General features: G+C 32.3%; 4 protein-coding genes across 11 annotated transcripts; 1 reads left to right on the top strand and 3 right to left on the bottom strand.

The window, feature by feature from the left end:
• Positions 1 to 443: 443 nt before the first annotated feature.
• Positions 444 to 6,879, bottom strand: LOC122518094 (TBC1 domain family member 16). 4 transcript variants are annotated; one of them, XM_043636780.1, is made up of 6 exons: positions 6,535 to 6,879; positions 3,414 to 4,619; positions 3,005 to 3,344; positions 2,512 to 2,937; positions 2,138 to 2,431; positions 444 to 2,048 (listed from the first exon to the last, which is right to left on the bottom strand). In XM_043636780.1, the coding sequence occupies exons 2-6, from the start codon at positions 4,240 to 4,242 to the stop codon at positions 1,664 to 1,666; spliced, it is 2,274 nt and encodes a 757-aa protein (XP_043492715.1). In that variant the 5' UTR covers positions 4,243 to 4,619; positions 6,535 to 6,879; the 3' UTR covers positions 444 to 1,663. The 4 variants fall into 4 exon arrangements, with proteins under 4 accessions (XP_043492715.1, XP_043492714.1, XP_043492716.1 ...); XM_043636779.1 differs by having other exon boundaries at positions 6,463 to 6,879; XM_043636781.1 differs by lacking the exon at positions 6,535 to 6,879 and adding an exon at positions 6,232 to 6,319 and having other exon boundaries at positions 3,005 to 3,341.
• Positions 6,331 to 11,194, top strand: LOC122518099 (hydroxyacylglutathione hydrolase, mitochondrial). Of its 5 annotated transcripts, none has more exons than XM_043636788.1 (6): positions 6,331 to 6,419; positions 9,113 to 9,448; positions 9,643 to 10,010; positions 10,147 to 10,489; positions 10,557 to 10,660; positions 10,740 to 11,194. In XM_043636788.1, exons 3-6 carry the CDS (start codon positions 9,963 to 9,965, stop codon positions 11,010 to 11,012), a joined length of 768 nt encoding a protein of 255 aa, XP_043492723.1. In that variant the 5' UTR covers positions 6,331 to 6,419; positions 9,113 to 9,448; positions 9,643 to 9,962; the 3' UTR covers positions 11,013 to 11,194. The 5 variants fall into 5 exon arrangements, with proteins under 5 accessions (XP_043492723.1, XP_043492722.1, XP_043492725.1 ...); XM_043636787.1 differs by having other exon boundaries at positions 9,895 to 10,010; XM_043636790.1 differs by having other exon boundaries at positions 9,113 to 9,245; positions 9,895 to 10,010.
• Positions 6,459 to 9,128, bottom strand: LOC122518095 (ATP-dependent DNA helicase Q1-like). Its single transcript, XM_043636782.1, has 2 exons — positions 9,032 to 9,128; positions 6,459 to 8,740 (listed from the first exon to the last, which is right to left on the bottom strand). The coding sequence occupies exons 1-2, from the start codon at positions 9,087 to 9,089 to the stop codon at positions 6,999 to 7,001; spliced, it is 1,800 nt and encodes a 599-aa protein (XP_043492717.1). The 5' UTR covers positions 9,090 to 9,128; the 3' UTR covers positions 6,459 to 6,998.
• LOC122518100 (non-histone protein 10) lies at positions 11,117 to 12,240 on the bottom strand. Its single transcript, XM_043636792.1, has 4 exons — positions 12,042 to 12,240; positions 11,878 to 11,948; positions 11,421 to 11,766; positions 11,117 to 11,346 (listed from the first exon to the last, which is right to left on the bottom strand). Exons 1-4 carry the CDS (start codon positions 12,138 to 12,140, stop codon positions 11,236 to 11,238), a joined length of 627 nt encoding a protein of 208 aa, XP_043492727.1. The 5' UTR covers positions 12,141 to 12,240; the 3' UTR covers positions 11,117 to 11,235.
• Between the last annotated feature and the right edge of the window lie 148 nt (positions 12,241 to 12,388).

Here is a 12,388-nt window from a genome sequence, read left to right on the forward strand (position 1 = left end):
TTACCAGAGTGTAAGATTTCTGTGCGAATGGTCAAACATTCGCTTACATTTATCACGATTTTAACGTCAAAAAAACGCACGATATTTTTACAATCACACAGGACAAGACATAACAAAAAGAAATATTGAGATAATATAAAATATTGCGAATAAATATATGTATATATTAATTCACAGCCGATGAGGCATGAACGAATTTCTTATACGATACGAGAACACAGATATTGTATTAGAAGAAAAAAAAAAAAGAAAACTCCCATTAAATATATAACTTACATAAACAGTACAGTCACTCGTAAGTAATGGCAAGTAGATCAAAATTTCCTAAATATATATATATAAAATTGTAATATATACGTATATCGTGAAATGATGATTTTTAAAAGAACTTTAAAATAGATTACGTTGTACTTGTATATATAAGAGATATTTTTTCTTCTTAATTTTTGTTTCACATGGCTCTAAAAAGACATCTTTGATTCCTCTCGTTGATTTTTTTCTGTACACTCGAAAGCTTTTTTATTTTCTTTGGTTTGTTCGTGTCCTTCGTTAAAAATTGATAATCGATCTATTTATTAAATCTCGTCATAAAACGAAATTCGTATATATCACCTAAACAGTTTCTTTCTAGTTAATTCTGAACTTTAAGACTAGGATGATTATCGTCGTTCTCTTCATCATCCTTTTCGATTATCAGTCTTCGATTGTACTAAAAGGTATGTGTGCAGAATCTCTAAATATTTTCGTGAACTTTTTCTCTAAATCGCAAGAACTAGATATATCATTGCACTCAAAAATCATTGGTATTATATATATACACATACGTCGTTGATATTCTTTGTTTTATATATCGACGAACAATATCATTTAAGATGTCTAATTGTATCATTTGCTGTGATATATTATATTATTTGTATGCATATAAAATATTTTGTAATACATGGAATTTAATTCATCGGTGAACAGAGTATCATATCAAAACAATAAAAATAATTCATATAAATATATGACCCATTTTTGTACAGCTAAAACAGTTGTCACAAGATTCTACAAAGTGTTAAAATATTGAACATGTTCAATGTTCTTGGCAATTGCAATTTTTATTCCTCTAATAGCTTTAACTTTTAAATGGCCAAATATGTTCACATGAACATTTTCTATTCTAGTGTCTTTTATCCATCGATGAAGTGGATCCTATGTGTTAAGAAATATTCTGTATATAGATTCGCAATGTGAACACTCTAAAAAGCTGTATATCATTGTCTATATCACTACTAAACTTGTTCATTTTTTAATTTGAATTGTTGGCCGTTCTTATCAAAAATCATATATATTTTTTTTCATTAATTTTTATCTTGTTCTTTTCATAGATATGTGTATTTTTCGATCAGATTAGACTAAAATTGATATTAGATGTAATTTATCGAATGCATATTATATGGACCATCATTTTATACCATAATCGAAAATATCCGATATTGAAAACATTCAGAGGCAGATTTCATTTTGTACAAACCGGAGATGCATTCGATATCTTTGGCTTTGTTATATTTTTTTTTCTTTTTTTTTTTTAAGAGAGAAATTTACTTTCATTAAATCCGATTGTAAATAAATTAGTATATATAATTAATTATAGTATGTAATTGTTAGATAAATTAGGTCGTTAGTCATAGTTATCCAAATAAGGGCATGGTGCATCTTCGTGACCAATACACTCGATTACCGGATCGTGACTGCTGTCCCACATCCCTGGACCACATTGGCGACAAAGTCCAGCGAGCGTGCAAGGTAAACGTACGAGCTGACGAAAATTATAAAGAAGACCGCGTGCCTTTCTTAATATCAAATTTCCATCCATGTACATAGCGAGCGAACTAAAATGCAATAGCATTTCATCGGTTCTAAGATCTTGCGCTATTACATCCTCGGCGTAAATGCACATTATGGCTAAACAAAGGAATAAATGAAAATGATCCGTCAAATAATTGACCCAGCAAGCTTCCCACATGATTAGAGCGACTTCCGTTGGAAATTCACGTTTTAAACACCTGTTATCAGAATAGGGAAAAAAAAACATTTCATTCAGTTACACATAATAATTTTGTCGAGTCATTATTGCTTCAACTATTATACTTACAAGAGGATCCATCTGTGACAAAACAGTAATTCTAAGGCATCGGTATGTTTCTGTAAATGCATATAGAAATCCGGTACCATAATTCTAAGTAATTCTCGTAGATAGCACAAATTTCTATCCATATCTACATCAGTAGGTGTACATACTGCTACCGATCTTTGCATCAATCCAGCAAAACACCAAAAGGCATCAATTTCTGAATTAAGTTTGGCCAACAATGGAGCCAATAAATCAGACATTCCTTGTGTGTATCCCAATCGGGGATTGTAAACCGCGTAATTTAGTAAAATATTTCTAAAAATTAGATAATCATTAATTTAAAATATCTTTATGTAATGATAATAATAATTATAATTATCAGGGTAGCTTTTTACTTCATAACTTCGATATTTGGATTATTCTCTCCAGCGTAATACGGATTTCCTCTATCTGTTCGTACAACATCCTTTTCCACAATACAAACTACATTTCGCCAGAAACGTTCTGCCTGTTCAGGATTCATGTTCAATCTACGTTTTTGAATATCCTCGTATTCTTGTCTCCTGAGGGCATCGATTTGTTCTCTATCTTCGTAAGCGCTTTGATAAGAATAACAATGTAAGAGGAAGGGCCAAACAATTTTTCTTAACGCTGGCTCTAATCCTCCAAAAAATATTCCTTTACGAAGAGCCAAATCATCTTCTACTTGTCCTTTTTCATTTAACAAATCTTTCCATGCCAAAGACGTGATCATTGGAACTTGTCCTTCTTCAGGATGCAATTCGTCACGGCTCACTTTGGGTCGGCAAACCATAAAATGCCTGCATCGTAAATGAATTAGTAATGAACATTAAAATAATATAACTTTTTAATAATATTGTAATATACTTGTAAGGAAGAGTTTCTTCTGTATCAGCATCCAATCTAGGATAAAGTAATTGATGCCATTGGTGCAAAGTAGCAGCAAGCCGATCCAATCCACCGTGATGAAAATGTAAAATCTTGTATTGGCTTTCTCTGCTTGCAACTACCAATTGTCCACAGGTACAAGCTGGATCTGCAAAGAACAACCTCAAGGATCGCATTTCGCTAAGATCAACAGAAAATCTTCTACATCGATGAGCTCTTCTCAATGTAACAGGAGAGGCAGTAGCGCTTTCAGGAAATGTAAGATTGTGTTGTAGTGCTAGAAGTTCAGGCGATCTCATCCATGAAGGTATTTCTTCTGCTAAGAAAAAAAGATATAAAAATGATTAATAAGAAATAATTCAATAATAGGTTCCATTTAATCACATACCATCGGAATGTGTAGATATCGAAAGACTGCAAGTAGAAGTCAGGGACATATGACTTTTCGTGCTTACATTATCATAACATAAATGTATTCGATCCTCTTCCACATTCTTACAATCGTTTTCAGGAGTATCCTTACATTTTTCTGCATCATTCATGGATTCAGAATGAAAACGATTAACCATATGATCTCTCTCCTTTCTAATGACTCCTGAAGCATCACAGATATTCCCTTTAGCCTCGCCATTGACTACGTTCGTACATTGAGTAATTTTTTTCTTATTTCGAAACTCCCCAATATCCTGAGAAAAAATGTCTTCCTCTGAAATATATATCCCAGTAGGAAATCCTCCAGAACATACTCTTTCGCAATCACCGCATCTAATGGGTTCTTTGGCTTCCAGACAAATGTCGACTCTCTCTTCTAGAGTTTCTTTCTCGCAACTGCTCTCATAACGTTTCTCTCCCAACTCTGGAATCTTTACGTGACAAGACTCACCGATCTCAGAGTCACGATGAGTCACAATACTTTCCAACTTCCTTACGTTCAAACTCTCCAAAGTAGTAGGATGTTTGCGTAAAGTAGAATTAGGTATCCAACTAAGATGCAAAGTTGGCACATCAAAATTTTTATTAAACTTACAGGTTATGGTCATGTATCCAGGGTGATGCACCACGTCAGAATTCTGACGCGTCAAAGTTGGCGGATGTACGCAGACATTGTTCTTGCAAAACAATGCCTCACCATCCTGATAAATAGTACGACGTTCATCCTGGCTGCCGTCGCCGAGGATGTAACTGCTCGCTTTCCTCAGAATACTCGGAAGCGGCATCTTCGTCTTTTAACGAATCTCCCTCGTTTCGTATCATGGACTCCCTAAGTTTCTTTTTTCGATTTTCTCACCCCCTTTTCTTTTTCACCCTTTTTCCAAGCGTTATAATTTATTTTTTTATTTTTCATTCACGATAGGATCACAGTTAGTAATATTTGTCAAATGTTCACAATTAATGTGACACAAAAGAACAGTCTTTTGATAATCCATACGGTAAAGATGCATTTTAATTTTTTTTTTCTGCACCCTTAATTATTTCGAACGTTCTTGTTTGACGTTTCGACTTGCGTAAAGTTGTCAAAGTTTTTCACCATTTTATTCGGTTTTATTCGATGAACGATCTTTGGTTTTTTTTCTAATGGAAATACTCGTCAATTCTGAAAAATATCAAAGATATTATATATATATTTAAATTAAGCTCTCGGTTGAGGTGTCGATGCAAGAAAACGAAATGAAAGGAGGAAGGTGGCGAATTTCTCGATTCGCGCCATGCGCTCTGAGAACTAGGAAGAACCGCGGGGTGTCCGTGATTTCTAAATGGGACACTTTCCGGTACGATAAAAAACCTAACATACGTTGACCTCGATCCATTATGCAACGTTCTAACTTCCGTCTCTAGAATAAATTGCTATGTTTACCAAGTATTCATGATTTCAATTATTAAATTACATCGCTTCAATTTTTATTTCAAATTTGTAAAAATGATGACACGCATTTCGATTTATCGAAATTCAAAATGCATGCATTATCCTCGTACGGTGATTGGACGACTATCGATTAACCTGACCAATTACAATTAATCATTTCTATGTTCACTTTGATCAAATCGTACGAACTTTTTTTTAAATTGTGTAAAATGAATTTAAGAAAAAGGTCAATGCATTTTCGATCGAGTTCACGTTGATATAGGCGTAAAAAGTTGGAAAATAATTTCAGGTAATAATTCAATTAATTGATAATGTCGTTTCGATATATTTTTAATTATTAATCACGCCTGTTGCGCAATCGAGAGATTTCAAATGAGTTGCAGTAAAATGCACTTTTATATTTTTTATTATATTATACGGGTAAAAATAAAATATTACATTCGCGACAATTATTATTATTAATTTTATTTTTATTCAAAATCTATTTGACTTTTAATCAATAAATACAAAATTACATGTAAAATAATCAAGTATTAAAAAAAACTGCGCAATCGATGCAACAATTGTTCGTTAAAAAGGACAAACGAAAAATATTTTTGACAAAACGTGTATGCAGAAAAGTTCACCCGAAAAGAATCTTATATTTCATTTATAAATATATTTCCTCGACGAGAGTTCACGTTCGATCGTAAACGACGAATTATGCATGTCCAGGTCAAAGGTTCCTGGTTGCTTACAGAGAATAATTTCAATAGTAAAAAGAATATCTTAAAATAACAAAATCACAAGTTAGAGTCTTCCATATAGGACACCATTTATGTACAATAAAAATGTAAATTTACTTATAAAAAAATACTGATGCAATTATAAAAACATGTCACGTACACTATTGATTAAAAGTTAGGTATTATTTACTGTGTATAAATATTTCAGCATTTTCTAATGTCCATAATTATTCTTGCATACAGTTTAATGCAATTCTTGGAATGAAAATTTTTTACTAGAACACGTTTGCCAACATTTACAAGAAACATATTCAATTAAAAAAAAACTTCGTAAAGCTAATTGTTTTAAAAGCTATTATTAAAAATAAATACAGTATAAAATATAGTACTGTCATGTTTTGTTGACAAATCAATTTGCCTAGCCAATTTACATAACAATTCCAATCTTTTGACCAGTAGTGTATATGCAGAGAGAGGAGATCAATTTTGTTTAGTAATACACGAATAAAGAGATACGAGAATGAGAGTCAAAAGACGAGAGAGAGAGAGAGAGAAAAGAGGAAGATGATCACTGTAAATTGTCGAAGAGTTAAAAACATAGCACACGTCATACGTACTTTAAACATCACTTCTTGTTCATGAATTCTAGTCAGCTTCGCGACGCCTTTGGGTGGTCTTCTATCAAAATCTTTTATAAAATAATAAATAGAAAATAAGAGCATTGACTCGCGTTCTTAGTCGAATTAAAAACAGAAAACGATCGTTGTTGCAACGGAACGTAAAACGTGTTTAGCCACATGCTAAGGTTCGCGCTGCTTCTTCCTTCTCTCTCTCTCTCTCTCTCTTACCCAGGATCAATATTTCCATTTGATCGCGAAACCTGCGTGCTTTTTGCCCTACTACCCGAGCTACCGACATACCGTTTACGTTGCATCTCCGCTTGCTCTTTTTATTGATCTTCGAGCTTTGCCCACTCGTTCGTTTCGTTTCCCTCTTTTCTTCTTTCCTTCCTCCACTCTCCTAAACTATTGGTCTCCTCTTTAGTTTCAATTTCCCTAGAGAGAGTCTATATTTGTCTCTCTATCTCAATCGCGTATATGAATTTTTCTCTTAAACTTCATCTTCGTTCTCATTCCTCTAACCAATTGATTTTTTTTGTCTTTTTTTTCCTTTTATATTATTGAATAACATCGAATGCATGACTCAATAGTTATATCGGATTATCGAACAATGAATTCTAGTATATTACTTGGGAATAAATAAATAATATCATTGCATTCGTTGTTATTGGTCAATAAATGGAATACGATTAAAGGTAATAATCGGTTTAGTAGGTTTTTTGTAAAATACTTTTTACACAGTTTGCCGTATCTAAATGCATATACTAATGCGCTTCGTAATTAAATATTATTTTATAGTCTTTGTTTGAAACTAATCCAGATTTAGGTCCACGTTTTAAATAAGATATTGTAGAGTATGCAGAGAAATGAAAGTCTTCTTGCAGGTAGCCGTTTATTAGTAAATGTCCTATTATAGCTTCTCCGGTTTCTCTAGTAAATGATGGAGTAGGCACTTTGGCAACTCTTAATAAAGATGCTCCTTTACCAAACCAGGCGTCTATTAACTTTAATGCCGTTAATCTTGTCTCGTTTTGAATTGCTTTAGTAATTATTTCGTACAAATGTCTACAATAAGGTGCTACGTTTAATTCCTTCTTTTCCTTGGGTTTCCGACAATGATCGCACATTTGAGCGCAATCCTTGGTTTCCCAATTTTCTTCAAAATGTTTAGCTATCAGGCTACGTCTACACGAATTTTGATCCAAACAATATTCTAACATTTTATACAAATTTTGTAAACCAACTTTGTCTTGAAAGACCATGGTACTCAATCTAAATACGTCTGGTAATCTATACAAGACGATACATGCTGACTTTTTACCATCTCTACCAGCCCTTCCACTTTCTTGGTAAAAATTTTCCATAGATTTAGAAATACAATGGTGTATGACAAACCTAACATCTGGTTTATCTATGCCCAATCCAAATGCGATCGTAGCTATCACAGCTTGGTATTTACCAGATATCCATTTGGCGTATACCTCGGATCTATAATCTGCTTCTAACATTGCATGATAGCATCCTACTTTTAATTGCAAATTACGTAAATCCGTAGTTAATTGTTCAGCATCTTTAATAGTAGTCGTGTAAATTATACCAGATTTATCCTTAAACCTATTTTTTAATAAATTTTCTATCATCGCCAAACAGGTGTCCTTATCTGCTGGCTTCCGACGTACTTCATAAAATAAATTCGGTCTGTTAAATGGAGCTCTCAAAACTAGACATCCTTGAATATCCAACATTTTTTGTACATCCAAAATAATCTTAGCAGGAGCTGTTGCAGTAAGACCAAGAACTGGTATACCTGGAAACATAGATTTTAAAATTCCAAGAAACTTATAATCCGGCCTAAAATCATGTCCCCATTGACTGCAACAATGCACTTCATCTATTGCAAAACGATCTAACTTTTTTAATTCGTACGCCTTTTGTAACTTGCTCATAAAACGATTAGACTTGGCCATGTATTCCGGAGTAACATAAATTAATTTAAGATCCGATTTTTTATCTATCAAAGAATTCATTATGGTTTTAACATTTTCTTTATTTGCCTTTGCATGCAACATCAAAGCTTTTACGTTAAGTTTGTGCAATCCATGTAATTGATCCTCCATTAATGATAGCAAAGGAGAAACTACTATAGTGATGCCTTTACTAATTACAGCTGGCAATTGGTAACACAAGCTTTTGCCACCGCCTGTAGGCATAATTAAAATAACATCTTCATTAGATAAAACTGCATTCATGGTTGGCAATTGTAACGGTCTCATGTTTTGTATTTTAAAAACATCTTGTAATGCTTTCCTCAAATTTTTTGACCAATCGAAGTCTTCGCCTTCCCAATTCTTTTTCGATACGGATAAGCTTTTTTTCAAAAGTGCATCATCCCGCAATTTTTCTTTACGTTGAGTTAATACTTTCTTACGGTCTTCTAGTTTTTGCAATTCCGTTTCTATTTGTCGCAATTCGTAATCGATAGCAGCTATCTCATCTTCTTCTGTAACTGTAAAATAACATAAAAGATAAGACATCAATGATGCAGATAGAGTCAAACAATATACAATGGTGGGTTGAAAAGTTTTGAGCTTCAATGAAAAAAAAAACTTTTCAACTCTACCACGTGTATATATATATATATATACAGGGTGTCTTATTTTTACTTATATAGTATATGTCAGTAAAATTTTATAGAAAATACTAAGATACCATGTATGTATATTTTTTAAATCGTTAGTAGTATTTATAACAATAACACTAACAAAATAAATGAGGAAAAAATATGAAAAGAATGTACCTTTATTATTATCATCGTCATTTATGATTATAACATCTTTCGAACTACATTCAGACATTATAAATAATTTTAATTTATCAGTTATAGTTTATTAGCTGTCTGTTTTTTTTTTGTACCGAGAGTCTAACCTAAGTGACGAATAATGCCGGTATTGTATCCATTTTTTTCCTGTTCCGATCAGCTGACTTTTAGTAACTGCTCTCATTCTTATCAGGCAAGTACATAACCTTACTTCTACGTTGAGTTCCTTGCTTTTAATTAATCGCACTTAAGAGCTTTTGTGAATTTGTTTAAAATGAGAAATTGATAGTTAAAAAAAAGAAAAAGAAATAAATAATTAATAACGAATAAAAGAAATGTTACTTCGTGCGTGCCCCACTTGGTTAGAAAATCAACTCGTTTCTCTGTACTTCAAGGGTATTGCATTTTTGATCTTTACATATTGCAACGCTTTATTAACTCTTTGTCTAATAATATTTTCTTATCAAATTGCATGATTAAATGATTAATTACAATTGCATCTCATTGGGTATCTCATTTGTATACTTGGTGTGTTACTATCTTAGAAATAAATTGAAACATAATTCTAATCTCTATTAATCTGCTTGTAGATAATTATGGGTTTTTCATAGTTTCTTTAATGTGCCATCGTCTTCTAACAACAATTCTTTTTATTTATATTCATATCTATATACATCAACAACTATTTAAGCTAAGTATCTACAGTACATGTAGCACATAATAAATTTTGGGTGGTGGGAAATATTTAGCTCACGCTTAGTATCTTTTCTTAGTAAATAATTATTAATTTGTTTAATAAAACATTCAAAGAGAGTAATAAAGATTTTTTTCTATATTATTAGCACGAAGTATTACTACAAATGGTTTTCGTGGTTCACATAGTAACTCAGTATCAATAGAACAACCCGAAATGAAGGTCCAAATATTATCTGCGCTTGAGGATAATTACATGTATCTCGTATGTAAATTAATTTGTTTTATTATCCCTTGCACTATGATTTGACAAAGTCTCACGCATCATTATAGTGCAAGGGAATAATTATTGCTAAATATTAATAGTCTTCTATCTAATTAAGGATTTATGATTTTGTAAGATTATCGATGAGAAATCCAAAGATGCTGCCATAGTAGATCCTGTTGATCCAGATGTAGTTGCTTCAGCAGTTAAAGAAAATAATGTCAATCTTACTAAGATTTTAACGACGCATCATCATTGGGATCATGCAGGAGGCAACGATAAAATGGTGAAAAAGTTTGATAATTTGCAAGTATATGGCGGAGATGATAGAGTGGGAGCACTTAATCGCAAAGTACAGCACAATGATACTTTTAATATTGGAAGTTTAAATGTTCGATGTCTTGCAACACCATGTCACACTACTGGACATATTTGTTATTACGTTACAGGAGAGGGAGATACTCCAGCTGTGTTTACTGGTAAAATAATTTAGATAGAATATATGCATTTCCATGCTGATATACTTATAGCTCAATTTTCGATTAGGTGACACATTATTTGTGGGTGGCTGTGGTAGATTCTTTGAGGGTACTGCTGAACAGATGTATAAAGCACTTATCGAAGTTTTGGGTAAACTACCGGATGAGACGGTGAGATGATTGTTATTATCTTGTCAAGAAAAGTATAAAATTTAGTATAATAGGAATGATATATATGTATATATTGTAGAAGGTGTATTGTGGACATGAATATACTGCTAATAATTTGAAATTTGGTATTCACGTTGAACCAAATAATGAAGCTATTCGTCAGAAGATCGAATGGGCTAATTCACAGCGTGGAAAGAATACTCCGACTATACCGAGCACAATAGAAAACGAAAAACTTACAAATCCGTTTATGCGCGTCCACGAACAATCCGTTATGGAACATGCTAATACAAATGATCCCATAAAGACGATGGCATTTCTACGTAAAAAGAAGGATAGTTTTAAGGCATAATTTATTTTCTAAAATATTGTTTTCTTATATTACTTCCAATAATCCGATACAAATAAAAATATGTGGGTTATATTTATTAAGGAAAAGAAGAGGCAAACAAGGGATTTGCGTTTTTATATAGAATATCTATTATACTATACAATTACATATGATGGTAAATACAAACGTACAATTAAAGATAATATATATATATACACATTATAGAAATTAATTAAAGTAATTACTACGTTTTATTTAAAGACATTTGACTCGGCGGATCTTCTGTCTTTTTATTATAAATTTGCATTTCTGCGACATACTTCTCTTTGGAACGTTCGTACATGTCATAATACACCTATAAAAATATTATTATAGACATCATAAAGAATATATAAAGAGGAAAATGAAGAAGAATCTTGACAAGGATACCTTTTTATCTTCGGAACTGAGGGATTTCCATGTAGTCGCTAATTGTCTAGTCAGTTCCTGTTTACTTGGTTCAGGATCACCAGCCAACCTTTCCATTACACGTGGTCTTTGTTCTTGGCAAAATTGAAAGAAGGGATTCGCAGGTCGTTTGGGTGCATTGGGATCTGCTTTAGTACCTTTCCGCTTCGTTACTTTTTTTGGTTTATCTTCTTTAGAATTATTTGGTGCAACTTTGGTTCCTTTCTCTTGTTTCAAAGTTGATTGAAACACACTGTTCTCTTCTAGAACACCCATAGGTGCTTCCCTCCATCGATCCCCATGCTGATCCAGCCGATCGATTAAAAATCTGTGTATTTGTAAAACGTATACGTATATATATAGATATATATGTGTTGTTTTTATATTATTAATTAGATTATGAATTGTTTAGGCATGCAACTTAACCTATAACACTAACTTTTTTTCCTTTCTCGTTCGTTTAAGTAGTTTCCTTATCTTCTGAATACGAAAAACCAATCTTTCGTTTTCCTACAACGAATTAAATATAATAATAAATTAATAAAATGTTTTATGTGTAAATACTTAAAAAAAAAACATGACACGTTGAAACAACATATTAACCTGTTGCAAAATTTCACATCTATCCAACAACATTTGATATTTTTTTTTGTAAACGTCAAATACTTCAGGTTCTATATCGTATTCGGATTCGTCTGACATTATAAATGTATTTTTATAAGGAGATATAAATTATGTTTGTTTTTTTCTTTCTACATTTTAACCACTCTGTCGATAATCTTTTATTGCCTTTAATTTTTATAAGTTTATTTGTAATTCGAGAGATGGAACCATCGGAGTACTGTTATCTTGAGTCGATAAATCGTTGAAAAGAAGTTATTCTCTTTACCGACGGATGACCATGACTATACAGAAATCTGTATTATCCACACATTTTAAATGAGATATAA

Source organism: Polistes fuscatus, unplaced genomic scaffold (assembly GCF_010416935.1).
Source record: "Polistes fuscatus isolate 324 unplaced genomic scaffold, CU_Pfus_HIC Scaffold23, whole genome shotgun sequence".
NCBI classification, from domain to species: domain Eukaryota; kingdom Metazoa; phylum Arthropoda; class Insecta; order Hymenoptera; family Vespidae; genus Polistes; species Polistes fuscatus.